The sequence below is a fragment of the Furipterus horrens genome, unplaced genomic scaffold (assembly GCF_987537825.1).
Source record: "Furipterus horrens unplaced genomic scaffold, mFurHor1.1.pri manual_scaffold_4, whole genome shotgun sequence".
NCBI lineage: Eukaryota > Metazoa > Chordata > Mammalia > Chiroptera > Furipteridae > Furipterus > Furipterus horrens.
The window spans coordinates 55,364,471-55,390,290 of record NW_028327174.1 but is presented as its reverse complement, the minus strand read 5'-3'; the positions used below and the strand labels follow the sequence as shown (position 1 = coordinate 55,390,290).

Sequence of the window (25,820 nt, the reverse complement as noted above, 5' to 3'; positions counted from 1 at the left end):
GAGCCAAGAATCATAGCAATGATTTGGAACATAAGGAAGAAGAAAAAAATCAATCAGAACAACAAGAAGAAAAAAAGAATCCAAAAAAATGAGGATAGTATAAGTGCCTCTGGGACAACTTCAAGAGTTCTAATGTTCTCATCATAGGGGTGCCAGAAGTAGAAGAAAAAGAGCAAGAAATTGGAAATCTGTTTGAAAATACAATGAAAGAAAACTTCCCTAATTTGGTGAAGGAAATAGACATATAAGTCTAGGAAGCACAGTCCCAAACAAGATGGATGAAAAGAGGCCCACTCCAAGACACATCACGATTAAAAAGCCAAAGGTTAAAGATAAAGAGAAAATCTTAAAAACAGCAAGAGAAAAGAAGTTAGGTACCCACAGAGGAATTCCTATAAGACTATCAGCTGATATCTGAAAAGAAACTTTGCAGTCTAGAAGGGATTGGCAAGAAATATTCTAAGCCATGAAAAGCAGAGACCTACACCCAAGAGTGCTCTATGCAGCAAAGCATTCATTTAGAATTGAAAGACAGAGAAAGAGCTTTCTGGACAAGAAAAAACTAAAGGAGTTCATCATTACCAAACCATAATTATATGAAATGTTAAAGGGACTCATTTAAGAAAAAGAAGGTAAAAACTATGAACAGTAAAACACAAAAATACACATCTATCAACAACTGATCTAAAAAACAAACTAAGCCAACAAGAAGAACAGAGAGAATCATGGGTATGGAGAGCGTTTTGATGGTTGCCAGATGGGAGCGGAGTGTGGGGAAATGGGCTAAGAGGGGATGAGATTAAGAAGTACAAATAGGTAGTTACAGAATAGCCGGGGGGATGTAAAGTACAGTACAGGAAATGGAGTAGCCAAAGCCTTATATGCATGACCCAGGGACATGAACAATGGTGGAGGATTGCCTGAGGGAGTTGGAGGTGGAGGGGGGCAAAGGAGGAAAAATCAGGACAACTGTAATAGCATAATCAATAAAATATAATTTCAAAAAATGGATGGGCCCTTTGAACATTTTGCCCTTTGCCAGTGGGCACTGAACTTTTCTTAGTAGAAGATACTAGAGAGACATTATAGGAGAAAAGCCTTTTACTTCCTGGTTCTGATGTGCTCACTTAGCAGGCTCCTGTATTATACATGGTGTCTCCACTGCATGGTAGCTGGCAGCACCCAGAAGCCAGCAGTTTTCCATACCAACCCCCCCCCCCTTTGCAGGGGTACTGAAAGGTGAGTCTCTTCCCATGAACAGCTTTCCCTGACCCATAGAGGTCAAGCTTCCAGCAAGTCCTGTGGGCATGGTACAACAGCTTCTTGTCTGCCATTCAGTGTATTAAACTTTTCTTGTTTCAATTACTGTGTGGTTTCTCTTTCCTGGTTGGACCCAGACTTATACAATGACCTATATGTTGGAACTATCAGAGAAGGACTCTAAAGCAGCTATTGTAATAATACTGAATGAAGTAAAGGAAAATATGCTCATAATAAGTGGAACAATAGAAAGTATTGGCAGAAAAATCAAAACTATAAAAAAGAACCAAGTGAAAATTCTATAACTGAAAAATACAGTATTTGAAATTTTAAAGTCACTGAATGCATTTAATAGCAGATTGGAAATGACCTAGGAAAAAGTCAGTGAACTTGAAGCTCAAGAGAAATGATCTGGTCTGAAGAATATATATATATATATATAAAGATTGAAAAATATGAACAGAACTTCAGAAACCTGCAGGACAATATCAGAAATCTAATATACTGTATGTAATTAGAGTCATAGAAGGAGAGGAAAGAGAGAATGGAGCAGAAAAGTCTTTGAAGAAATAATGACAGAAAACTTCCCATATTTGTTGAAAGACAAATTTTCAGATAAAAGAAGTTCAGCAAACCACATTAAAGCACATCACAGTCAAACTGTTGAAAACCAAAAATTAGAACCAAACTTGAAAACAGAGTAAAATAACACATTACATACAGAGGAACAATTATTTGAATGACTACAGACTTCTCACCAGAAACTATGGAGATCAGAAGGCAGTTCAGAGTACTGAAAGATGAGAAAACTATTAACCTAGAATTCTATATTTAGTTTTACATAGCATAAACATAGCTGCTGGAAGCCACTATTTAACCCTGTGGGTGGGGAACAGAAAAGCGATAATCATTGTGAGATGGACAAATACCCTGAGAAAGTGACCACCATAGTTATGTACACACACTTCTACCCTCTGAGCATATGTTTTTATAATCTTCCCGGGGAATTTTGTCAGAAAAGTTTTAGAAGCACTGGTAGATTCAATTAGTGAAACAGTGAGTGATGGATGAATACAACTTTGCCAATAGTTGTTCCTTATATTTGCAAGGGTACACTCTGTCTTCTAGGGGAAAAAAAAGTGTGAGAATTTACTATGGGAGCGGGAATGGGTTGGGCAGAGGAGGGCAAAGGGGAAAAAATTGGGACAACTGTAATAGAATAACAATAAAAAATAATTTAATTGAAAAAACTCTTTGATTTGCCCTCAGTACATGACCTAAATCCAAGCTGGGTTTGGTTTTCCATGTTTCTTCAGTTCCCCACCTGACTGACTTTTTTACTTGCTTCTCTTCTACTCTCTTTTTGCCACTGGCTACCATCATTGGTCTCATAGTAGGGGGTTAACCCCCTTGCTGATCAGTTCTTTCTGATCTTATTGACACCCTAGCTATTCTGGTCAGTGGTTAACCTTGCTTTGTGATCAGGAATTAACTGGATTTTTTTTTTTTTCCTGTTCTAGCACTTGGTTTTCAAAGATCTTTCAGATCTTTCCTCCCAGTGTGCTCTTATCCTGTCAATATCTGGCTTCCTTTTGAAAGCAGGTGGACAGTTATGTATCATCTCACTTTTTTACAACACAGAAGCATCACACCTGCAATAAAGTGCACACACACACACACACACACACACACACACACACACTATAATGGGTCTTACAAAAATGAACAGTAGGCAAGCACACCCATCCTTAGATTAGCTTCTGGATAAAAAATCTGAGGACACAGTCTTAGAATCAGTGGTCTTCTCCCTTAGCTATCGTTTCCTATTTCCCAGTTCCAAAACTTCTTTCATAGCTGAGGGGCAGTGCTCGTTATGCCAAAGCTGCATGCAGCTCAAACTCAAACTGGAATTGTGCCCTCTGGCACTTTAAAAGCCTTTAGTTCTTTCTTCTTTGCTATGTGAGGGTATACTTGTACACAATGTCAACACTTCCTTCATTGTTAAATTAATGAATTCACACACACACACACACACACACACACAGGCAAACACCCACTATCTTCCTTAAGTAAGTTAGGGGCAAAACAGGAGATACAGAGGCAAACCCTTTCCCTACGTAGCTCCCCCATCAAGGGCAGCCTTCTCACCCCAACAGCCCTCTCTGCGTTGCCAGCCTGGCAGAAAACAGAATTGGGTCTTTTCCAGGTCTCCCTCCCCCATCTAGTTACTAACCTCTTCAAAAGGGGAAGTCAGTGCTGAACTCCTTCCCTTGCCAATCCCCTGTCAAACCCTTTTGCCAACAAAAAAGGAGCCAAAAATAAACTTTCCAGGCTCACGACAGTCCCCATATATTAGGACATATCTGTTTCCCGGGGTCACACAATGAGGACAGGAAGCCAAAATGCTCCCCTACATTCCATTTCCCTTGGGAAAAGCAATAAAGATCAGTTTGGTTTTTGTTAAGAAAAAGGCTGTCATTCCCAGAAGGAGTAAAAATTCTTTGTTACTTCCATTATCCTAATCATTCCCCATGCTGAAAGAACACTTAAGCTTCTTTCTTTTTTAATGTTTGACTTTATTTTTAAAGAGAGTGGAAGGGAGGGAGAGAAACGTCAATGTGTGGTTGCCTCTTGCATGCCCCCAACTGGGGTTCTGGCCCGCAACCCAGACATGTGCCCTGACTGGGAATTGAACCAGTGATCCTTTGGTTCCCTGGCTGGTGCTCAATCCACTGAGCCACACCAGCCAGGGTGCTCCTTACTTCTTTATTCCCCATCATGTTCCAGAGGCTAGAATTTATCCCTTCATGTATCTGTTAGGCATTCTGCTGGGTTATGGGACCACCAGCAGAAGCCTATAGCTATCTCCAGGGGAGCCAGGGGGTGACACATTTTTCTGTGAATTGGAGAAGGGAAGCAGATATTGGTCTCCCTCACACATTTGACAGGAACTGAAGAATTTAAGGATTTGGGTCTGATGTCCTTTCAGTTGAGCCAGTTGAGGCCAGGGCCAGAGTTGGTGAGTGTTCCAGGAGCAGTGTACTCGGTGGGAACACAAGGAAGTGTTCTTAATGGGAGTTGAGGAAGTTTGAGGCATCCTAGAAACAGAATGTGCTGGCTCACGCCCTGAGCCATCCGAAAGCTCCTCCCACTTCCCTGGTCCCTAACCACTTACAGCTGTGCACAGTCCTAGCCATGGCTTCCCATCTGGCTTCTAGGAACTCATGACTAATTTAAAAAGTTCATGTGTGTGTACAGGGTTCTTCTTAAAAACAAAGGTTTCCAGAGTAACGACTTGGAGAGAACTCAATGAATGACTTTCAGCCAGGGAAAGGAAAATCCAAGATCAAGAGCAGTGCCGAGGCCGGTGCTAGCGTGGTTACAACTTACCTTTTTCTCACTTCCAGTTTCCAGTTTCAGGCCCCAGACTTGTCCTTTATATACCAAGATGTAGCCCTTCAGGCCACCTCATTTGAATAAGGGTGATTGTCAGAGGGGGTGGGTGAGGTTTAGAGATTGGCTACTCTTGGGCTTTGAGACCTCCGCAAACCTTTGCCCTCCACCCACAGCACCCATAACCTCTGATCATTAGAAAAAACTCTCAGAATCTCACCTAATCCCTTCTGTGACCATTTAATGTACTTTAATTAAAAATATTTCTGTACAAACTCTTCTGCCACAATCTGTGGGCAGAGAGGGAAACAGAATCTCAGAAAGGGAGCAAGTAAACCAAAGAACCCAGTTCTTTCTCTCAGAGTCAAGTTCTCTTGTGGGTAGGCAGACCACATGTTCTAACCCTTCACACACATTACCACATCTTCTCTGGTGAGATGACAATTTCAGAGAGGAAAAGAGCTGGGTCAGGCAGCCTGGCTCAGGGGTCTGACAGAGGGGCGGTCATGACACCATTGTGGGTTAGTCATGCACTGCTTGCGCTCCTGGCTGCAGGGGGTTTTGTGTGGGTGCCTGTGGAAACTCCTGGGAAGCTGCAAAGATCAGAGGTTGAGATTGAGGCTCTGCTGCTTCTAGCTGTGTGACCCAAAGCAACCTATTAGAGACTCATTTTCCTTTTCTATAAACAGGGATAATACCAGCATTCAGAGTTGTTGAGATTTAAATGAATAAACTATTTGGCAGCTTTTATGTACTATTTTGCTCTATTTTCTCTTGGACCCTTAGTATCTAGACTGTGATTCCATACCCCGTGGACTTCCAAGGCCAGAGTGAGTGCCCACTGTCCACTTGGTCACCTTTCATGATAAGCACCATCTCTGTCTCACTAAAACATACTCCTAAACATCCCCCACCTTTTATTTATTTATTTTTTACCTTCCTGTCCCAAGTCCTTTTTTTTTTCTTATATGAAGTACCTAAGGAGAGAGAATAATCTGCTATCACATTAATCTTACTTTACTCTTTTTCCTTGTATCCATCCTCCTTGTCTGTATTCTCCTCTTCTGCCACCACCCTCAGCTTTTGTCCCTCTCCCATTATCCTTACTACTTCCTATTGCTTTCTCTTCCATTCTAGCCAGTCTCCAGGTGCTAAGGCAGGGCAGGCAGAACTGGAGTCAGACTCAGAGCCACAGGTCAAGTAAACACATCAAAATGTTACTAGTGGTTCCCTTCTGGGTAGAATTTACTGGTGATTTTTATTTTCTTCCTTGTTTATTTTGGAATTCTCCAAATTTACTACAATAAGCAATAAATAACTTCTATTCAGAAAAAAAAAAAGAAAACTTTAATCAGAAAAAAATTATACTTTTCAATTGGTCCATGTCCTGTTCTCAAAAGAAGAGGGACTCAGGGGAGGGGCAGAGAAGGAGCCCTGCAGGGGGCTGAGCATGAGCCATTTCCCCAACTCCATCATTTCCTGGGGGTATCAACCTTAGTGGTGGCCTCAGTCATGGCCTCTGTGACTCATTAGTCAGATGCTCTCTGTCCTCCCTTGCCTGTCACTGGCCATTGGGACTTAGTCACCTGATTGTTACCCAGTTGGGTGGGTCAAAGTGACCAACATCATTGAGGGAAACAATATGAGTCAGGAGTATCCCCCACCTCGATCCTGGGTTTTGAAGGGTTCCCCTGTAGTCTATCAGCCTTTCAGGTTGGTGTGTGGGAAAGGGCTCAAAATTGGAGTTCTATTGAGAATATGAGTTCAGTAACCCTTTCCGCCATTCCTATCACTACTTCCCTGAGCACTTGAATGGTATGCAAATGTTGTGCATAAATGATGGTGGAAACTTCCCAGGCTCCTAACCATTTAAAGAGCAAAACTCTAAGATTCAGTGTGCATGGGTTAGGGAGTCGGCAGTGGGATTCGAATACAGGCCAGACTAATTAGGAGCTCCAGGTCCTTGGTCAAGTTTCCCTCTTTCGATCTCCATTTCCTCTTAGAAAAAAAGCCTGGAATAATTCTTCCCTTCTAGGAGGGATGTGAGAATTAAATGAAATAATATAAATCAACTAACACAAAGTAGGTTTATAAAATTTAATTTTTTCTCTTCTTCCTTATATAGCATTCAGGACCCTCTAAACTCTGGTTCCTACACTGGTCATTCATTTGACAAAGATTTATTAAGCAGCAGCTGAAGCATTGAGCTAGCCTGGGATGGGCACTAGGGACTCAGTGGTGAATGAAGTAGTACAGACCCTCAGCACTTACCGAGCACAGCTTGCTTTTCTCAGCTCTGCACTTTACTCGAGACTGGCACTGCCCCTGTCCCTTAGTACCCTTTCACACCATCTACCTTGTAGGCAGCCTCCAAAGTCGGCCTTCTCAGTGAACCTTTCCACAGCCCCATGACCCTTAGGATGGCACCTCCTGCCTGGCATCCTGGTTCCACTCATTGCAGACACTTGGATTGGCCTGACCTTATCTGTAAACTCCCTGTAAACACGCTCCTGCCATTTACTTCTTTTTGCCCCTTGTTAACCTCTGCCCCCATACCAGGTTCATTAAATTCTTGAAATCATGACTTTTTATTAAAGCAGACACAAGTGGGCTTTAATACCCAATTTAGTCTTGGGTACAAAAAATCTAAGACCTCAACCTTGATTCCTTCACCTGAAACTCAAGCACCTAAGCTGCTTTCTACCGCCTAGCTTTTATTTTATTTTATTTCCCTATTTCGAGTAGACAGGGAGACATGGAAGTTGAAGATGAGGAGTTTGCTGCCTTAGGGTCCCTTGGGGCACATGAATGTCTAGCTCCAGGGGTTGGCCACGGTCCCTATTCCTAGTCTCTACAGAGATTTTGCCTCTCATCCTTCTAGGATGCGAACCCCCAGGACAGCATGAAACATCTTAACTAATCTCCAGCAGAAGATTCTGGGGCATGGGTTGGGCATCTTTTTGACTCTGCACTCTGGCAGGTCAGGGGTTAATAATGGCGAATTACAACATATCTCTGGGCTGAGTCACCTCTCACTGCCACTCCCCTCCCCTGACATTTTATAAAGAGGACCAGAGACTGGAAAGTGAAAAGTACTAGAGGTAAGAGCCCCACCACCACACCAAACCCTGCTCCCCCAGGCTCCCAGAAATCTCAGGGCAGAGGCCACCGAGGGCTTCTGGAACTCTTGCTTGGTGGGACCATGAACTTTCAGCTGCTGTGGCTGGGCTTCCTACTTCCTGTGACAGTCACAGGCCAGGCCCTGGGGCTTGCAGAAAAGGAGGCAGCAGTGGTGAGTCCCCTGGGTAAGAGGGACCCAGGCTAGGAGAGGGATTGGGGTACTATTCCACAGTCTCATCTGAGCCTCCCTCCTGACCTGCAGCCTGCCCACCTTTCCCTTCCATCCTCCACTCCAGTGATCTATCCCTGCCCATCTCCCACTCCTTCCACTTATTCCACCTGAGCCCCTTTCTTGAGGTGCCTCTCCTTTAATCCTTCTGTGTCAGTCCCCTCCTATCCTCACGGGCCTGTTAGGTCACTTAGAGGCTTTACCCTGAGACTAGCCCCCACTTCTATCATAGGATTACCTTTTGCAATATGGGTACCTACAGAGGCCTCTAGAAGGACCTGATGACTTCAGGCTAGAAGACATCACGAAGGCTCTGAGGTGAGAGGTCATAAGGTGTATGCCTTCAGGGTTGAGATTGCAAAGTCTTTCCCTCTTTTCATCCCTTTCTCTCCCCAGGCCCACCTCTGCCTGACCAAATCCATGTTGGGATCTAGGGAGTGAGTGGTTATCACTATTAGGTTGATGGGCATGGGGTGGGATGGGAATTCAAAGTTGAGGAGCAGTAATTGGATTTTCTGAGGCTTTAAGTACTCCTTTGGAGACTCCACATATATTCAAATACTAACAATGAGTCACATCCTACATTAAATATAATTTATATGTAAAACTATGAGTTGAGTTGAGTTGGAGTTGAGTTGTTGACATAATGTTGCCTTTTGTAGACATTTAATTCATCATTTATTTATTTGTTTTGAGATTTTCTTTTTATATTTTGTCTTTAATGGATCATTTTTCTTTTTGCTCTCACATATGTTCACAGTCTCTTGAAAAGCCACAGTGCCTGCAGTGCCTGATGAATGAAATTGCTCCAGAGCAGACTGGGCTGGGAGGGGTATCCAGCAAGGAGGGGAGAAGGCTGAGGGAAAATAGGCCCTCAGGTGGGAGCAGTGGTGGGAAAGTCCAGAGTAGGAGATCAGGACATGTCCCCAGAGCAACTTAGATTGCAGTGGTGGGGTGGGGGCGGGCGGCGAGAGCTACACTTGAGGGAATCCTTATCCAGATAACAAACTGGAGATGGGGAGCTAAAGTTGGAATGTTGCTGTATCTCCAGAATGGAAGAGAAAGTCACAATTATGAGGCCTGGGTATGGGAGTAACCATACCAGTTTCAGAGATTCTGTGCCCTCTCAGCTATCACTTCGGGCAGCAGGGGGCCAAAGAACTCCCCCCAGTTCCCAGTCATTCCAGATTGCTGGACCTATCCTTCCTCCTCTTTTCAGAGTTTTTCAGGAAGCATCTGAGCTTCCAGTCTCAGGCCAGCTGGATGATGCCACAAGGGCCCGCATGAGGCAGCCCCGTTGTGGTCTGCAGGACCCCTTCAACCAGAAGACCCTTAAATACCTACTGCTGGGTGAGGCCTGAACCTGGGAAATGGAGGGATTGGCAGGAGTGACATGAACAGCCTAGACTAGCTCAATGTTGAATGGATGGCCACCTGATGATTCCCTGATCATCACTTGCCTGGAGAGATTGTTACATAGCTTTGCTGAGTGAATGCACAAACTCAGGGGAGCTCCCTGGGGTTGGCAGAAGGTTCTGTGTTTCTAATCTATTTTCTGGTCCAATAACCAGGCCGCTGGAGAAAGAAGCACTTGACCTTTCGCATCTTGAACCTGCCTTCCACCCCACAACCCCACACCGCCCGGGCAGCTCTGCTTCAAGCCTTTCGGTACTGGAGCGATGTGGCCCCCCTTACCTTCCGGGAGGTAAAGGCTGGCTGGGCTGACATCCGCCTCTCCTTCCATGGCCGTCAAAGTCTGTATTGCTCCAGTGCCTTTGATGGGCCTGGTAGGTACCAACTCTTGGCTCTCACCAAACAGACCACTGAGATTATCTCTGTCCCCTTGAGCCAGAGACTCTGGAACTTTAATGTTTAAGCTGACCCTCATGCCCAACGGCACCCTACACTCTCTAGCCACCTTCTAACATTGCCTTGGGGAGCAGCTGATCACCTCTGTGGGACCCTGCTCAAGGCACACCCCAGAGAGGACTGGGCCCAAGAGGAAAGAGTGGTTAGGAGGTACAGTGAAAGAATGTGGGCATCCCTGTAAGAACTGGGTGATGACAGGGAAATCTGAAAGGAAAGAGAGAGGCATCCAAGAGACTGTGACCATAGATGGGGGGATTTTATGGGAAGAGAGTAATTGGGGTTTATAACAGGCAGGGAAGCTCTAGCCTAGGAACTCTGACCTCTTTCCTGTTCACCTTTGCCTTTGTGCAGGGAAGGTCCTGGCCCATGCCGACATCCCGGAGCTGGGCAGCGTGCACTTTGATAAAGATGAGCTCTGGACTGAGAGTACCTACAAGGGGGTGAACCTTCGCATCATTGCAGCCCATGAATTGGGCCATGCCCTGGGGCTTGGGCACTCACGATATACCCAAGCCCTCATGGCCCCTTTCTACTCTGGATACCGGCCCCACTTCAAGCTGCATCCAGATGACGTGGCGGGGATACAAGCTCTCTATGGTAGTCCTTTCCCCTAGTGATCATGAGGCTCAGTCTGACCAGCTTGTCTTCAGGCTTAAAGAGGCCGATCTAATCTCCATGGAGGGAAATGGTTTGGCTTATTTCTCTTCTTACTGCCCAGTTATTCACACTCCTATTTTCAGGAACTGTTTTTCTGACACTTCCATGTCTAATCTTCCTTTGGGGCCTCTCTCCCCTCAGACCCATTCTTGGGGATTAAGAATGAAGATTCCAGCAAAGCTCCTTCCTCCTAAACTAAAACATGTCTCCTGCTAACATCAATATGATCTTGCCTGCCCCCAAGGGAAACTCTAGGATTCCCTTTCTCCATCTCTATGGGGCGTCTGAGTCAAACTTACAGAAGAGTGAGGAGGTCAGGAGTTTCGAGTTCTCTCTTTGAGCAGCATTACATTACTTTGCAGGCAAGAAGAGCGCTGAGACAGGGGGTGAGGAAGAAGAGACGGAGCTCTTCACTGTACCACACATGCCCACAGAACCTAGTCCCATGCCAGACCCCTGCAGTGGTGAGCTGGATGCCATCATGTTGGGTGAGGCCCTTCCCTTGCAGGCTATAAGCAAGTAGTAGGGGCTGCCTGCTGACCTCGAGACCTGGATAAATGGAAATGACATGGGACCACAGCATGAGCAATGGAGGTTAGACACTAGGAAGGAGGTAATGGTCACAGAAGGAGGCATCTGGTATGGGGAGGGAGGGTTCAGAGCAAAATTAAAGATGGGCTAGGCAGGCATTTACCTTGGCTGCTACCCTATAAGGGCACCCAAACACATCTGGAAATAGAATAAGATGGAAAACACTGTATTAACTAGAATGTCTATTAGAGACAGTATTATACCTGTATGGAGGAACAACTTGAAAGTCACTTGGAGTAGTAAGTGAGGTCCCCAAAGTGGGAGCAGCTACCTTGCAGGGCTTTTGTTTTGTTGAGTGGACCAGAACTCAGTTGCTCTGAAGAAAAAAGGAGAGGCTGAACTGTGGGTCCTTGTCTTTTAATTTTTTTATTTATCTCTTACTTTAATTTTAAAAAGATTTTATTTATTTATTTTCAGAGAGAGGAGAAGGGAAGAAGAAAGAGAGGGCGAGAAACATCAATGTGTGGTTGCCCCTTGCACACCCCTAACTGGGGACCTGGCCCGCAACCCAGGCATGTGCCCTGATTGGGAGTAGAACTGGCGACCTTTGGTTCATAGGCCAGCGCTCAATCCACTGAGCTACACCAGCCAGGGCTGACCTCTGTCTTTTTAATTTGTTGACACACTTTTGTTCTCAGGTCCCCACGGAAAGATCTATGCCTTCAAGGGGAGCTACGTGTGGACGGTGACAGGTTCAGGGCTGGGTCCCTTGTTTCAAGTGTCTGCTCTTTGGGAGGGGCTCCCAGGGAACCTGGATGCTGCCGTCTACTCTCCTCGAACACAATGGATTTACTTCTTTAAGGGTAAAGGGACTAGTTTATGTGTCTTACCTGAGGAGGGCCTGCCAATAAAGAAGCCATGAAGGGGAAGGAAAGATGAGAAGTTTCTGAGAGGGTGCAATGGAAGAATCAAAAAAACTATTATCTGAGGAGAGAGGTGACTTGTTCATACATGTTCTCAGGAGACAAGATGTGGCGCTACATTAATTTCAAGATGTCTCCCGGCTTCCCCAGGAAGCTGAGTAGGGTAGAGCCCAACCTGGATGCAGCTCTCTATTGGCCAGTCAACCAAAAAGTGTTCCTCTTCAAGGTATATATGTACTTCAAAGCAAGGGCAAATCCCTTCTTAGGACTGTTGGGCTGCCCCACATGGAGAAGCTATCACTCCTGAAGGGAGATTTGCAACTGCAGTGGGCTGAGGGTAGATGTCTGGGGTCCCAAAGCCCTCACCTCATTGTCTTCTTCTCCTTACCCATCTTGCACCTAGGGCTCCAAGTACTGGCAGTGGGACGAGCTGGCCCCAACTGACTTCAGCCACTACCCCAAGCCAATCAAGGGATTGTTTACAGGAGCTCCAAACCAGCCCTCAGCTGCTATGAGTAGGCAGGATGGCCACGTCTACTTCTTCAAGGGCAAACAGTACTGGCACCTCAACAAGCAGCTTCAAGTAGTGAAAGGCTATCCCAGAGATGTTGCTCATAACTGGATGCACTGTCATCCCCGGATGTCAGACACAACCCCTCAGGTGGAGACACCTCTCTCTCTCAGCCATAGGCTCTGACCCTTAGTCACAGGAACAACCTAGGATATCACTTCCTCATCCCTAGTTACCACCTTGAACACTGATCACTCACCCAGAGACACAATCTTGGATATGACCCCCTCAGCCACAGGCTCCATCACCCTTTCATTCCTTGGTAATGTCACCCTTCCAGAGGCCTAAGACATGAACCAAATGTCTACTCACCAGACTGCAGGCCCATGCTGGAGCAGGGGCCATAGACCTCAGATTTCTAAATGTCCCAGCCCTAACCACCATTCCCCTGTGCTCTGGGTCAGCCCCCAGCTCTATCCATTTCTTCCTGCCCTAGACAGCACTTGCAAAAGTGTTATCTACTCTCTGAAACACAGCGCTAAAGAGAAGTTGTCAATCAGGCCTGACAAAAGGCAACAGCTGGGAAGCTGAATGCCTGGGTCCTGTTCTTCCTAGATAAAGTGCAAGGAAACAGCATGGCCAGTAAAATGAGCAAGGGTTTTGCAATCCTTGAGAATCACATTTGCTTTTTTATGACTTGAGCAAATTAACCTCACTGAGCCTCAGAGTTCCCATTTGCAAAATAAGGTTAATACCAACCCAGCAGGGTTGTTGCATTAAATGAAATACTATATGTGAAGTGCCTGACAGTGTCTGGCACATTTGTGCTTAATAAAGGCTAACTCCATGTTCATTAGAGAGGATTGAACAACTCTTCCTCTGGCTGTTTGTGTGTAGCTCCCACAGTCGCCCAGTCTGCTAAGGGAACCCTTACCAAATCTTTAGTGGACAGAGGACTTGTCAGTACAGATAACTCTTTGTTTTGGGGTGCAAATAAAGAAAACAGCAGGAACAGTAGAGGCCAGACTCTCTGATTCAGTGTTCAATGCCACTTTATTCATGTGCTCCCATGTTCTTCCTCCCTCCCATCATAGCTTTGCTGCCCAGGAGAGGGACATACCTCCTTTCATGCTGTCTAGGGAACCTGGGAGCTGACTTTGGACAGGAGAATCACAGTAGGGAGAGTTAGAGTGGGTTAGTGGCTGGGACAAAGTTCTGGTTAAGGAAGATTAGCATCACCTACAATGAGAGGCAGGGAAGGCACTTGTCTCCCATGCAGCCCGAAGACCAGGCTCCTTTGGCCAAAAGGGCAACACTCTGGCATGTGGGCCAATGCTCCCTCCTTGGAGCAAGAAGCCAGTTTTGGGGGGAGACGGGGACTGAGCCAGGCACTGCCCCATGGTATTTCCCATGTCAAGAAGGAGAGAAAGGGAAGCACCATCGAGGACAATACCCCTGACAGAGGTAGAAGGCGGCTTGAGCCTATGGGGCCCAGGGGGAAAGGCTAATCAGGAACCCAACTATCCCCTAATGAGGGCCATGAGGATTGGGAGATTCTGGAGCTCCTTTGTGCTCTTCTCCCATTCAAAAAGCTGTCAAGTGCTTTAGTAGGCTTACTGATTTTCCATAGCTCCTACAAAAATAAAACTCCTTATTTTACCTTGTGTGGCATACTGCTGAGGGTATATAAAAGGCTATCTGGGTAAGGCTCCCCTTGATTTGGAGGGAATTAGGGAGTTAGTTACTTTAGGGACCAGGGCACCTCTATTATTGGACAGAGGTAGCTACTCATACTTCCATTCCTCTCCCCTCCCTAAGATTCCTCTGTGTCTCTGAAACCTATCCCTACAGGGATGGTCTAGCTTGGAGCACAGATTCCATCCCCAAGTCTAAGAGCTGGGGAAGTTCGTGTGTGGGTCCTGTGGGCGCAGGCCCTGCCCACCCAGTGTTCCCAGGCACTTGCTAGGGGTGTAGAGGTATGAGTGGAGGTTTAGGCTCAGGTCTGGGTGCAACCTGAAGGTGTGGTGAGGGGTGCAGTGGAACCACAGTCAGAATCCAGGTCCAAGATGGTGTGGGGTGCTGTGGCCTGGCTGCCTGGTGCCAGCTGATGCTCTCGAAGACTCTGGAGATAACTCTGGAGGAATACAGGGCAGAAAGGACAGAAGGAAGGGTCTGGGTCAGTCCCTCCCTGCCCCAACCATCCCCATGTGCCCTCTGCCCCTTCCCTCAGAGTGCTCCCTCCCCGCAACTCACTGGAGCCAGACTGTCAGCAGGGCTCCGGGCGTTGGGAGGGGGCTGGCGCCGGCAGCTGCCCTCACAGAGCCCCATCCCAGGGGAGGTCCGGTGCCACTTGGCCTCTGGCTGACGGATCCGAAGGGTTTGGAGGTGCCTTCGATGGTGGCTCAAGACCACTGCTTGGGAGGGGGCAATACAGACTGAGAGAGGCCACTTTAGACCCCAAATCCCACCCCCAAACACACTCACACTTTAAGAGAAATCCATTTGATCTCCTTGTTTCAGCTCTATCAAACCTCATCTCCCCCCAGTTCTCCTAAAAGAAACCCTTCTTTTGAGTCTTCCTACTCTCTTCTCCTGGACTTTCCTGAGTTCTCTCTTTTCTTCCATAACAGTCTCCAATAACTCTTCCCCACTCCCCATGACAATTTTTCTTCTCATTCTTACCCAGACTGTTGGCTCCTCCAGCTCTAACTTCCTTTCAAAGTCCTGCCCCATTCACCTTAGATACCTCCACCCTCTTCTCAAGGGTATTTTCCCCCTTCCCCTCCTCAAGTCTGGGACCTGGGGACATGAGAAGGTACAGATTTGCTGCTGTATCATAGTACTAACTTACCATTGGCATGGCTTCCATGTTCCTCATCCATGAGTTTCCATTGGGCCAGGGCCCCAAGGGCTCCCAGGGCTGGCCAGGTCCCCAGCAAGACCCAGCTATACCAGCAGAGAGGAGGCAAGGCTGGAAGTGCCTGCAAGCGTTGTCCCAGCCGACTGCCCAATGCCAACCCTTCCAGGAAGTAGTCAGCACAGGCCACCAGCACCGCAGCACCCAGCAGGGCTGTGCCCAGAACTGTGAATGGACGTGGCCACCGAAGCGTGAGCAGGGCTCCCAGCAGTGCCAGCCCCACCAGCCCCCCAGCCGGCACCCAGGCTGAAGGTGGTTGGTAGATGGGCTCAGTGCCCAGCAGGGTCCCGGCGCCCAGGGTCAGGCCTAGCAGGAGACCAGTCAGGAAGAGCCCAACACTGCGAACCAGCATGGTGACCAGGCCACAGAGGAGTCCGATGCCCAGCGCAATGCCTGCGCTCACCTCCAGGCTTAGTTGTGTCTCTAGCACTCGCTCCTTGTGGCATAGCAGGAAGATCACTAGAGCTCCTGATAGCAGGCCGGAGAGAAACATCACTGCCTTGAAGCAGCGGTAACCTGGGAAGGGAGGCAGGAGGCACTGAGAAGCAGAAGGGGCGGGGGGCGGGGGGGATCCACAGGAATGGCTCTGATGATAAGCAGAGAACCAGATAACTGCAGTGGCACACCCAGGGACCTCAAGGCAAGAGGCAGAAAGGGATAACCTTAGAGAGGGCAGAGACTGTGAGGGGATGGGAGGGAGAAACCAGAAGGTAAGATGGATGCATTGAGAAGAGTAAGTATAGGAAGAAAGCCTAGTCCTTTCAGGGATGGTAGATGAGAAGAAATTGGCATAGGCTGATTCAGGTTACTGGGGAAGGGTGAAGAAGCCTTAATCATGGAGGATAATTTGGGAATGGAGTTTTGAGGTGGAAGGCAAGGGGAAGGCAAGTGAGAGTGCCAGGGGTCAGAGCTGGAGGGCATGGGTGGGGGAATAAACAGGAAGAGCTGGCAAGAGCAGCATGGGCCATACTGAAGGTAGGCATCCCGATAGAAGAGTAGAGGTAGCCCAGAAGCAAAGGAGAAAGTAAAATCATCCTTGAGGGCGACAGCCTTGGGCAGTTGCCCCTCAGAACCCTAGCTCTGCCCTCACCGAAGCAGCAGTAGATGATTCCAAAGCAGCAGCAGAGAGCACACACCAGGGCGGGTGCCAGTTCAGGATTGTCCTGGGGTTCCAAGATACATCTTGGGTCTGGTGGCTCTGGGAGTTGTTGATTAAAGGGCCTGGGGTCAGAGGTCATGGCCAGGGGCAGCAAAGCTTCCTCCATGGTGGAAAGAAAAGGTGATCACAAAGAGGGAGGTCAGTGTCAGCTCCTCTCATCCATCCATGAATGTCTCGAGGGGGTTGGGAAACCTGCAAGGGGGTAGGGGGCAGGAACTCAGGTGCCCATGAATCTTGAGGACTTTGTACCTCAATTTCTTTCTTTTTTTTAATCCTTAAGTCTTTTTAAAAAAGATTTTATTTATTTATTTTTAGAGAGAGGGGAAGGGAGGGAGAAAGAGGGAGAGATACATCAATGTGTGGTTGCCTTTTGCGTGCCCCTAACCGGGAACCTGACCTGCAACCTAGGCATGTGCCCTGACTGGGAATCGAACCTGTGACCCTTGTATCTCAATTCCTTTTAAAGAAAGGCCAATTTCAGGAGGGAGCATGGCCCTGCTGGGATTGAGGGGAGCTGGCTGTCTCTTTACTACTCTCTGCAACAAGTAAACTAAATAAAACTTAAATGAAAATCTTAAGAAGTAATGAACCTTTGTCCCTTAGCTTTCCAGGGTGGGGTGGGAGGAAGTCCTAAGGTCTGTGGAGGGAGGTGTCCAGGAGCATTCGTGGGACTGAGGGCTAAATGTCAGTCAGCATGCTCTATCTGAAAAGTAAGCTTGCCCACATCTGCAGCTGCGACTCAATATTACCCCACTGGACTAGAAAGGGTGAGGTTAATAAAGGGTGGAGAAAGAGGAGAGAATGAGTCATCATGGGGTCTCCCGACAGCTGCTTCAACCCCAGGGAAGAGGTAAAAAAAAAAAAAAAAACAACAAGCACCAAAAGAGTTTGGGACAAGGAATTAAGTAGAGACAGTAGTCCACATTTGTTAGGGTTTTGAAGCCTCTGTTTCTTGAGGAGATGGAATGTTCCGGGAAAAGGGCATCCAGCCACAATCCAACTCCAATGACCCCTCATGGAATAAGCAGGCACCTTGCCCACAGATATCTCACATACTGGTTAGCCTCTTACTCTTCCCCTCAGGACACTGGGACTTTCCTACCCCTCCCTTTCCCCAGGGTTGTCAGTGCTGCCAGTGGGGTTAGAATTCAGCTTCTGAGAGAACACCAAGGAGAGGCTGGCACTGGGGGCACTTTGGGAGTGGGGTAGGGTGGATGCAGGTACATTCCTTCAGCTATCTTCTTTTGGATATCAAGGTCCTTGAAGGATTGGCTTGGGGAATCCCTGGGGCTCCTCTTCTCAATCCTCTTGGAAGCCTAGGGACCCTATATAAGGAGAGGTTAGGAAGGAGGTGTTAACTACTCACCACCCTGCCAGGGTTGAGGAGAGGAAGGGGGTAGAAGTACTTCCCTAGACCCCCAGCAGCATCCCTGCCCGGAGATCCTAGGTGTCCGGGCGGCTGTCAGGCGAGGGCACCCCGAGGGCCACTCAGTTCGTTTCCCCCTAAACTCTTGCAAGTCGTAGCCCAAGCCCCGTGAGCTAAATGCAACCAGCTTGGGGGGGTGGGGGTGGAGGAAGGGGACGGGGGTGGGGGTGGGTGACATCACGGAGCGGGCCCCTCCAACTCTTTTCCTTGTGTGTGGGGGACCCAGTTTGCCTACTGCTAGAGGCTCGGACCAGAAACCCCCCCCCAACCATAGCAGGGAAGGGTTTTGGGTTAGTTAAGAGGTTTAGATAAAGATCTCTGAATACTAGGCGATAACTCGACAATTGGAAGCTCTCAACTCCCCAACTGGGGTCTCAGCGCCCCTCTAGCTCCGGGTTGGTTTCTTCCACTTCCCAGAGAATTGGAGTATTGTCTTCTGGAGAGTCTGGTGGTCGGAATTGGGGATTCGGGGAACGGGGTCTTGCCGCTCTGGGGGCGCCGACGAGGTGCATGGGTGGATAAACTTGCGGACTAAGACAGTCTGGAAGGGGGACTAACAAGAGAGGCGTGCGTAGAGAAGGGGACCCACAGAGAGGGCACCCGACCCGGGTCTGCGTGGGGGAGGGGGCGCTTGTCGATATCGACGAACAGCTCGGTATGCAAATGAGATGTAAAGCAGCATGCTGATGAGTGCAATGTCTTTTGGCACTCCGCTCTGGTCCTGAGCCCAGCGGAGCTACGCTCTCTTGTCCCGGGCTTGAGAGCTGCGTCTAAAGAGGCGGATCTGGCCGTGGGAGCTGCAGTTATACGGGGCAGTTCGCCAGCTGTGTCAGGAGCTGGGGTGGCCGAGGGTTGCTGGGAAAGAAGGGATAGGGGGACAGGGTAAGGGGGACCAGGGCGGGGGCTCGTCCGGGGTGTCCTCTCCTCGATGCAAGAAGACGACATTTATACAAAAGGGCTTCTATCTTCGCTACTGCCGGCAGTGAAGGGATCAGGGCGGTGGCTCCTCAACGCTCCCTAGTTGTGTCTGCAAGAGAAAGCCTGTGGCTCGGTGGCTGTCCTTTATCTCCCAGTCTCGGTAAAGCCCAAGAATCCAACCAGAGGAATCCTAAGAATCTGCCCCCAGACCGCAGACACTGCTGCAGCATCCATTTGCTTGGCTTCCGGCGGTGCAACTTGTGAGGATTCTACTCCAGCACGCGGAGGGCCGCAGTAGAGGGCCCTTTAAGGGGCAGGGCCAGTAATTCCCCTGGACCGCCTCCTCTGATTTGAACCTCAGCTGCCTAGACTTGTTCACGCCTCCTCCAACCGCTTTTTCTTTTCCTTCCTGTCCCTTCCCTGGTAACCCCGGAAGTGGAAATAGGCGTAGGGCTGCGGCGGAGACGGAAGGCGGAAGAAGAGCGTGAGCGGGAGGTGGAGCCGGGGTAGCAGCTCTCATAGCTCCCCCTGGCGCTGGGCCCAGCTGCTCCAGGGGAGGCGTTACTGCGCTGGGCCCAGCTGCTCCAGGGGAGGAGTCACTGCCGCTCTTCGGTACGTTATTTTCTCCCCCTTTTCCCAGCCCGAGGGTCCTCTGGTTGTCTATCTCAGGGGCAACCCCAAGTTCCGCCCCCCGCTTTTCTTTAAGGGCTGCACGGTCCCCACCCTTTTCAGGCAGCCTACGGCTCTCCTTTCCGATCGTCTCTCTTTCCCAAGAGTGATCGCAGGACCACATCCTTTGCCGTACCTTCCTCTTTTTCCGATACAGGACTGTATCTTTCAGGGGGAGAGAAGAAAAACTTAAGTGGATTTGGAGGAGGCGGCAGGGAGCAGTGTTGTGGTTAAGGTAGTATTGGCTTATTGCTAGGGGTAATGAATGCCGCAAAGGAACTTGGGAAAACCAGGGAGGTGGATGCATTAAATATATCCCCAATTTGAGATTATTTAACCCCTTTCTTGGTCCAATCCTTAATTATCCCCACCTTGATACCTCTGTTACAGGCATCAGAACTTACCATGATGGCTGTGACTTAAAATCTTCAGGAACCTCCGGGGTCATGGTCCGGAAGCACCCCGGACAAAGAGAGTTGTGTAGAGCCCACCACAGTGGTGGTGCCTCTCTTAAGACTTTAGGACCCTCTGTGGACCCTGAAGTACTTTCATTCTCAGGACTCAGGGACTCAACGAGGCCTGCTCCTAATGGTACCCGCTGCCTCACAGAGCACTCTAGTCTTAAGTGCACACAGCCCCCAGCTCACTGGTCGGATCCAAGCCATGGCCCCCCCAGGGGTCCAGGACCCCCTAGGGAGGGAGAGGACCCTGATCGGAGTGAGGCATCTTCAGAAGAAGAATCAGGAGTGGACCAGGAACTCTCAAGAGAGAATGAGGCTGGGCACCAGGAAGATGGGAATCCGTTCCTTTCCATTCCATCTGCTTTCAACTGCCAGGGAACCCCTGGAATCCCTGAAGGGCCTTACTCTAGGGGAGGAGATAGCTCTTCTAGCAACTTTTGCCTCCATTATACCTCTCCAGCTTTGGAGGAAGATGAGTTCGAAGAGGAATATGATGACGAGGAACCCAAGTTCCCCAGTGATTTTTCACGTGTCCCCAGTGGAAAGAAACCTCCACCCCGGAGACAGCGGCACCGTGTTCCAGCCAAGGAGGATACTCGGGAGGGTGGACGCAGAGATCCTAGGTCCCCTGGCCGACATCGGCTGGGTCGGAAACGAAGTCAGGCAGATAGGCGCAGAGGCCTGGGATTATGGGGAGCAGAAGAACTGTGTCAGCTTGGACAGGCAGGCTTCTGGTGGTTGATTGAACTGCTGGTATTGGTGGGAGAGTATGTGGAAACTTGTGGCCACCTCATCTATGCATGCAGGCAGCTGAAAGGCAGTGATTTGGACCTTTTTCGAGTCTGGGCAGGAGTCTGGGCAGGGCGGTTGGGTGTTTGGGCCCAGGTGATGTTCCAGTTTCTGAGCCAGGGATTTTGCTCTGGGGCAGTGCTGTTCATTCGTTTTCTTAGGCTACTGGGTGCTTTGCTGCTCCTGGCTCTGGCCCTCTTTTTGGGCTGTCTGCAATTGGGCTGGCGGTTTCTTGTGGGACTGGGTGACCGGTTAGGTTGGAGGGGTAAAGCTACCTGGCTCTTCTCTTGGCTGGAATCTCCCACCTTGCAGCGTTGTCTGATTCTGCTGAGAGGTAGCAGGCCATGGCAGCAGCTTGTAAGAATCGTTCAATGGGATTGGCTGGAATTGCCTTGGATCAAACAGAGGACTAATAGGCAGGGGGATGCACCTGTAGCTAATAGTCGCTGCTGCCAGCCTGAAGAGGAAGTGACTCGACTCTTGACCATGGCTGGGGTTCCTGAAGATGAGCTAAACCCTTTCCATGTGTTGGGTGTTGGAGCCACAGCATCAGATGTTGAACTAAAGAAGGCCTATAGGCAGTTGGCAGTGATGGTGAGTATCCTTACCCTATTTCCTGTTCCTCTTTTGTCCCTACATTTTATTTCCTAATTTTAGGGAGATTAGAATAAAGGGAAGGCAGAGAAGAAAGTCAATTTTAAGCTGAAGAATAACCTAATTCTTAGAAAAGAGTCATAAAGACTTTCCATCTCTACTATGGGATCTAGCTTTCCGTTCAGGTTTTTTTGTCATGCGATTCTTTTTCTTAATGAAACGAAATGAACCTGATATATTGGGCAGTATTGGATTCATTCACCCTGAAATATTGAGATGAAGTCCCTCTGACTAGAGTGGAGAAGAGACCTAGGTAGAACGCTTGTCAGTTCCTCTCCTGGCACAAATGAGGAGTGTTTTCTGAACACAGGGAAATCCAACAACCTGTCCCAGAAAGGCAATTGTGGACCTAGTGTGGGACGGTTCAGGGAGTGCATATAAAGTGATTATTCCAGGATCAGGTGAAAGAAAACAAGCTATTTCAAGACCAGCAACCTGGAATGGGAAAGGGAAGGAGAAGGGACTAGAAATCATAGAGACATGTGCATATATATATGTCATACATAAAAATATGGTTGCTTTTGTTGATAAAAGGGGAGTTGCAGGTGGGAATTGTGACATACCACATGCTTGAGGGAAATAATTTAATAAAAGCATGTAATCAAATTGCTATTAGAAATTGATATTAGGTTGCTATTTTTAGATATGATTCTTATTGCTATTTCTGTACAAGTAAAACTATATTAAGTAATGTGTGTAGATTGCACTGGAGGTCTGCTTGACTGAATGTATGGAACTGGACTGGTAAAGTATCATAGTATGCAGACTACCTCAACAGTTGATGACACCAGGGCAACCATGGTTTCCATTAACCATTCAACTTACCAGAAGACTGAGTTAGTTTAGTGGGAAATGCATGCCCCTTAGTGGATAGCCTGAGGTATTCTTAGAGTGGGGAACAACTACTTACACTCAAATTGTTACTAATAGTAGAGCTCTTTTCTCACTTTGTCTTTTAGCAGATATCCTCTCTTGAGGGACATCGTTCTTCCAAAAACTTTCAACTTTCTTAGAGATGATGTCAGATTCTCCAATTCTCCAGACACCCACCGTATACCCCAAAGTTCTCCCTTGTTCTGAATCAAGAGTGTAGGCTTCTTTAATAGAACCTCTCACCACTTTTATTAGGCCCCAGAGTGACCATGACTAAAAAGGCTGTCCTATATGCTTGGGAATATGGGAGATTTAACAGCATTCTGCTTACTTGACATCAGTCAGGAGACTAGGTTTATCTCTGTATTTTTTGGGAATGAGGATGGGAACAATAAGTATAGTAAGAGAGGATATTTGTCTTGGAGAAAAGGCTGAAAAGCAGGTAAAAAGCCTGTATCATGATATGCTATTTCATTTCTGGGACAGGAAAGGAAACTATTGTAGAAGTTTTGAGTAGATATGAGAATTTTCTAGTTAGAAAAGTGAGGATGTAGTAACTTTCAAACTCTTAGTTTGTAACTGACAATAAAGTATGCATGTGCCAGGTCAGGTGAGCAACCATCCGTTTTCCTGAGATGAAGGAGTTTCCTGAGACATGAGTTTCAGTGCTAAAACTGGAACAATCCCAGGTGCACTGGATGGTGCTATGTACTTCACATGTATTCTCATTTAATACTCCCAACAATCCATGACAGATAAAATATTCTAGGTCATGTAGCTAACAGTGACAGAGCTGGGACTTTGAACTGAGATCTGTCTGCAGAGACCGGGCAATTAATTATTAAGCTATATTGACTTTCCAAAAGGGTGGTGAAAATGTGAGGTTTTGACCCAAGATGGGCAGATGGTTGGGATGGATCTGTAATGAACACTTTGTCTTGGTAGGTTCATCCTGATAAAAATCATCATCCCCGGGCTGAAGAGGCCTTCAAGGTTTTGCGGGCAGCTTGGGACATTGTCAGTAACCCTGAAAGGCGGAAGGAATATGAGATGTAAGTTGGAAATGGGAAATTGTCAGGTGGGGTAAATGAATAATCTTCAATAGCAGAGGTCCCTGGACTTGTGGGTGGAGGCTCTCTGAAATGGAGAGAATTGAGGTTGCTTGTCTGCCTAGCGGGCCACAGGCCTTAAGAGGCCAATAGGTCCATCTTCTTTTATCCCTTGCTCAATACCCTCTGATTTACAAAGCCTTTCTTCTCTTAGGAAACGCATGGCAGAAAATGAGCTGAGCCGGTCAGTGAATGAGTTTCTGTCCAAGCTGCAAGATGACCTCAAAGAGGCAATGAATACTATGATGTGCAGCCGATGCCAGGGAAAGCATAGGTATGAAATAGACAGGAATAGGACAGCCACAGCTTAGGGAATGGGTAGTCAAAGACCTTCTTTGTGAGTAGTATTGGTAGTTGTGGGATACAGATGATGATTTAAAAAACCCTTAGGTTTCCACTTCTGCCATATTGTCAAGTGATTGGGGATTTGAATTAGTAGGAAAAAAAGATAACTTTTTAGTTTTAAGAAAGAAGATTGAGAACAGTGTATGTGTAGGCATACGTAACAACTGAGTGGAGATAATTTTAGATCTTTCAGTGACATTTGTCAGTTAATGAGACTATAGCAACATCACAAGCTTAACAGATTATTAAGGAATTATCCTTCTGTTGGGTTGCAGAAGGTTTGAAATGGACCGGGAACCTAAGAGTGCCAGATACTGTGCTGAGTGTAATAGACTGCATCCTGCTGAAGAAGGAGACTTTTGGGCAGAGTCAAGCATGTTGGGCCTCAAGATCACCTACTTTGCGCTGATGGATGGGAAGGTGTATGACATCACAGGTACACTTCTGTTCTCTAGAAATATGGACTCATATATGCTTAAAACTGTGATGTGTTGGTAATGATTTCTCATTCTTGTAGAGTGGGCTGGATGCCAGCGTGTGGGCATCTCTCCAGATACTCACAGAGTCCCCTATCACATCTCATTTGGTTCTCGTATCCCAGGCACCAGTGGGCGACAGAGGTAGGTGGTATTTCTTTCAATAATCTAGCCACTATTCTTGTTTTGAATGTGGTTTCAGATGACATAGTGTTTAGGGCACCTAGATGTCTCACCCTTTAAGAAGTTTCGTAACTGACTCAATATATCTTTAAATTAGGTATTAATAGGCAACATAGGTAACCATTTGACTCTTAATCTGTTGTCTCGTTATTCTGTTTTCCTCTCAGAGCCACCCCAGATGGCCCTTCTGCTGACCTTCAGGATTTTTTGAGCCGGATCTTTCAAGTACCCCCAGGACAGATGTCCAATGGGAACTTCTTTGCAGCTCCTCATTCTGGCTCTGGGGCCACTGCAGCTTCCAAGCCCAACAGTGCAGTACCCAAGGGAGAAGCCAAACCGAAGAGGCGGAAGAAAGTGAGGAGGCCCTTCCAACGTTGACACGCTTTCTTCTTTCCTTAAATCAATGTCAGGGAGTCAAAAGGGCTGTGTACAGCAGAGAATGGAGTTTGATTTTTTTAAAAAATATTTTAAAAAGGGAAAATTTTAAGCTCAAATTGTTCACTCAGTACTTGTTGGAAGCCCCGGAACCACTCTCCCTCCTCCACCAGCACCCAGGAACTAAATCTTGTCTTCTGACAATACCAAAGAAACAGGGGTAGCTAGAGCAAAGAACCTAGACATGGACCTGAACTGGATAACACCTCCCATAGTAGGGTGGGAACTGGGTATTTCCTTGATGTCTGTATGCCTTTGTCTTGTCTTTTGCTTCTACAGCAGATGACACTCCCCCCCTTTTAAAACTGTAAGTCTGTCTTATTTCTTGACCCATTTCAGGAGGGAGCTCCCTCCTTTAGCCCAATAGACTAGTTAAAAGACAGAACAAGAACATATGTAGCTCTAATTATAGGAGATACATAGAGTTCAGAGAGTGGGAACTCTGAATTTTTCCTGACTTTCACCTTGTGGGTAACTGCCCAGCTTCATGCTTGTTGCTGCAGTGATGGCCAAAACTAATAATTTTTAAAAATCAGACTTATGCCCTCCTCCCTTGGGTGATAGGGAAGGGTAAAGGGGCTTCTGGCAGCCCCCTTATGATCCAAGGGTTTGTATTTTTTTAAGTTTGTTCATATTTGTATGTACATATCTATTTAAAGCCAGGGGATTATCTTTCTATAAATATATAACTGGCAACCTGTTTCTTTTCTCTCTTCTTTGCTCTTATAATAGCTGGTATCCTTTTTCTCATTTGAGAATCCTTTCTCTAAGTGTTAGCTGAGAATGAAGGGCACCTCCTACTGCACCGAGGAAGAGAGGATAAAAAACACATAGGAAGTTTTGTGCAGTAAGTCACTGTTACATCTTTCTTCCCCGGCCTTATAAGGACATCTCCCTACCCTTCCATGCTGAC

At 47.4% G+C, this 25,820-nt stretch overlaps 3 protein-coding genes across 6 annotated transcripts; 2 read left to right on the top strand and 1 right to left on the bottom strand.

The window, feature by feature from the left end:
* Positions 1 to 7,746: 7,746 nt before the first annotated feature.
* On the top strand, positions 7,747 to 13,197 carry MMP19 (matrix metallopeptidase 19). Of its 2 annotated transcripts, none has more exons than XM_090273343.1 (9): positions 7,747 to 7,945; positions 8,235 to 8,320; positions 9,222 to 9,352; positions 9,574 to 9,789; positions 10,223 to 10,468; positions 10,891 to 10,992; positions 11,758 to 11,922; positions 12,081 to 12,208; positions 12,386 to 13,197. In XM_090273343.1, exons 1-9 carry the CDS (start codon positions 7,856 to 7,858, stop codon positions 12,677 to 12,679), a joined length of 1,458 nt encoding a protein of 485 aa, XP_090129469.1. In that variant the 5' UTR covers positions 7,747 to 7,855; the 3' UTR covers positions 12,680 to 13,197. The 2 variants fall into 2 exon arrangements, with proteins under 2 accessions (XP_090129469.1, XP_090129468.1); XM_090273342.1 differs by having other exon boundaries at positions 10,891 to 11,016.
* Positions 13,198 to 14,429: 1,232 nt separating this feature from the next.
* LOC150011933 (transmembrane protein 198-like) lies at positions 14,430 to 18,173 on the bottom strand. Of its 2 annotated transcripts, XM_090273345.1 has the most exons (5): positions 17,936 to 17,998; positions 16,501 to 16,761; positions 15,345 to 15,926; positions 14,747 to 14,907; positions 14,430 to 14,627 (listed from the first exon to the last, which is right to left on the bottom strand). In XM_090273345.1, exons 2-5 carry the CDS (start codon positions 16,673 to 16,675, stop codon positions 14,490 to 14,492), a joined length of 1,056 nt encoding a protein of 351 aa, XP_090129471.1. In that variant the 5' UTR covers positions 16,676 to 16,761; positions 17,936 to 17,998; the 3' UTR covers positions 14,430 to 14,489. The 2 variants fall into 2 exon arrangements, with proteins under 2 accessions (XP_090129471.1, XP_090129470.1); XM_090273344.1 differs by lacking the exon at positions 16,501 to 16,761 and having other exon boundaries at positions 17,936 to 18,173.
* Positions 18,174 to 18,912: 739 nt separating this feature from the next.
* Positions 18,913 to 25,607, top strand: DNAJC14 (DnaJ heat shock protein family (Hsp40) member C14). Of its 2 annotated transcripts, XM_090273338.1 has the most exons (8): positions 18,913 to 19,525; positions 19,755 to 19,817; positions 19,973 to 21,426; positions 23,305 to 23,411; positions 23,623 to 23,742; positions 24,089 to 24,249; positions 24,331 to 24,433; positions 24,640 to 25,607. In XM_090273338.1, exons 3-8 carry the CDS (start codon positions 20,029 to 20,031, stop codon positions 24,848 to 24,850), a joined length of 2,100 nt encoding a protein of 699 aa, XP_090129464.1. In that variant the 5' UTR covers positions 18,913 to 19,525; positions 19,755 to 19,817; positions 19,973 to 20,028; the 3' UTR covers positions 24,851 to 25,607. The 2 variants fall into 2 exon arrangements, with proteins under 2 accessions (XP_090129464.1, XP_090129463.1); XM_090273337.1 differs by lacking the exon at positions 19,755 to 19,817.
* The last annotated feature ends 213 nt before the right edge of the window (positions 25,608 to 25,820 follow it).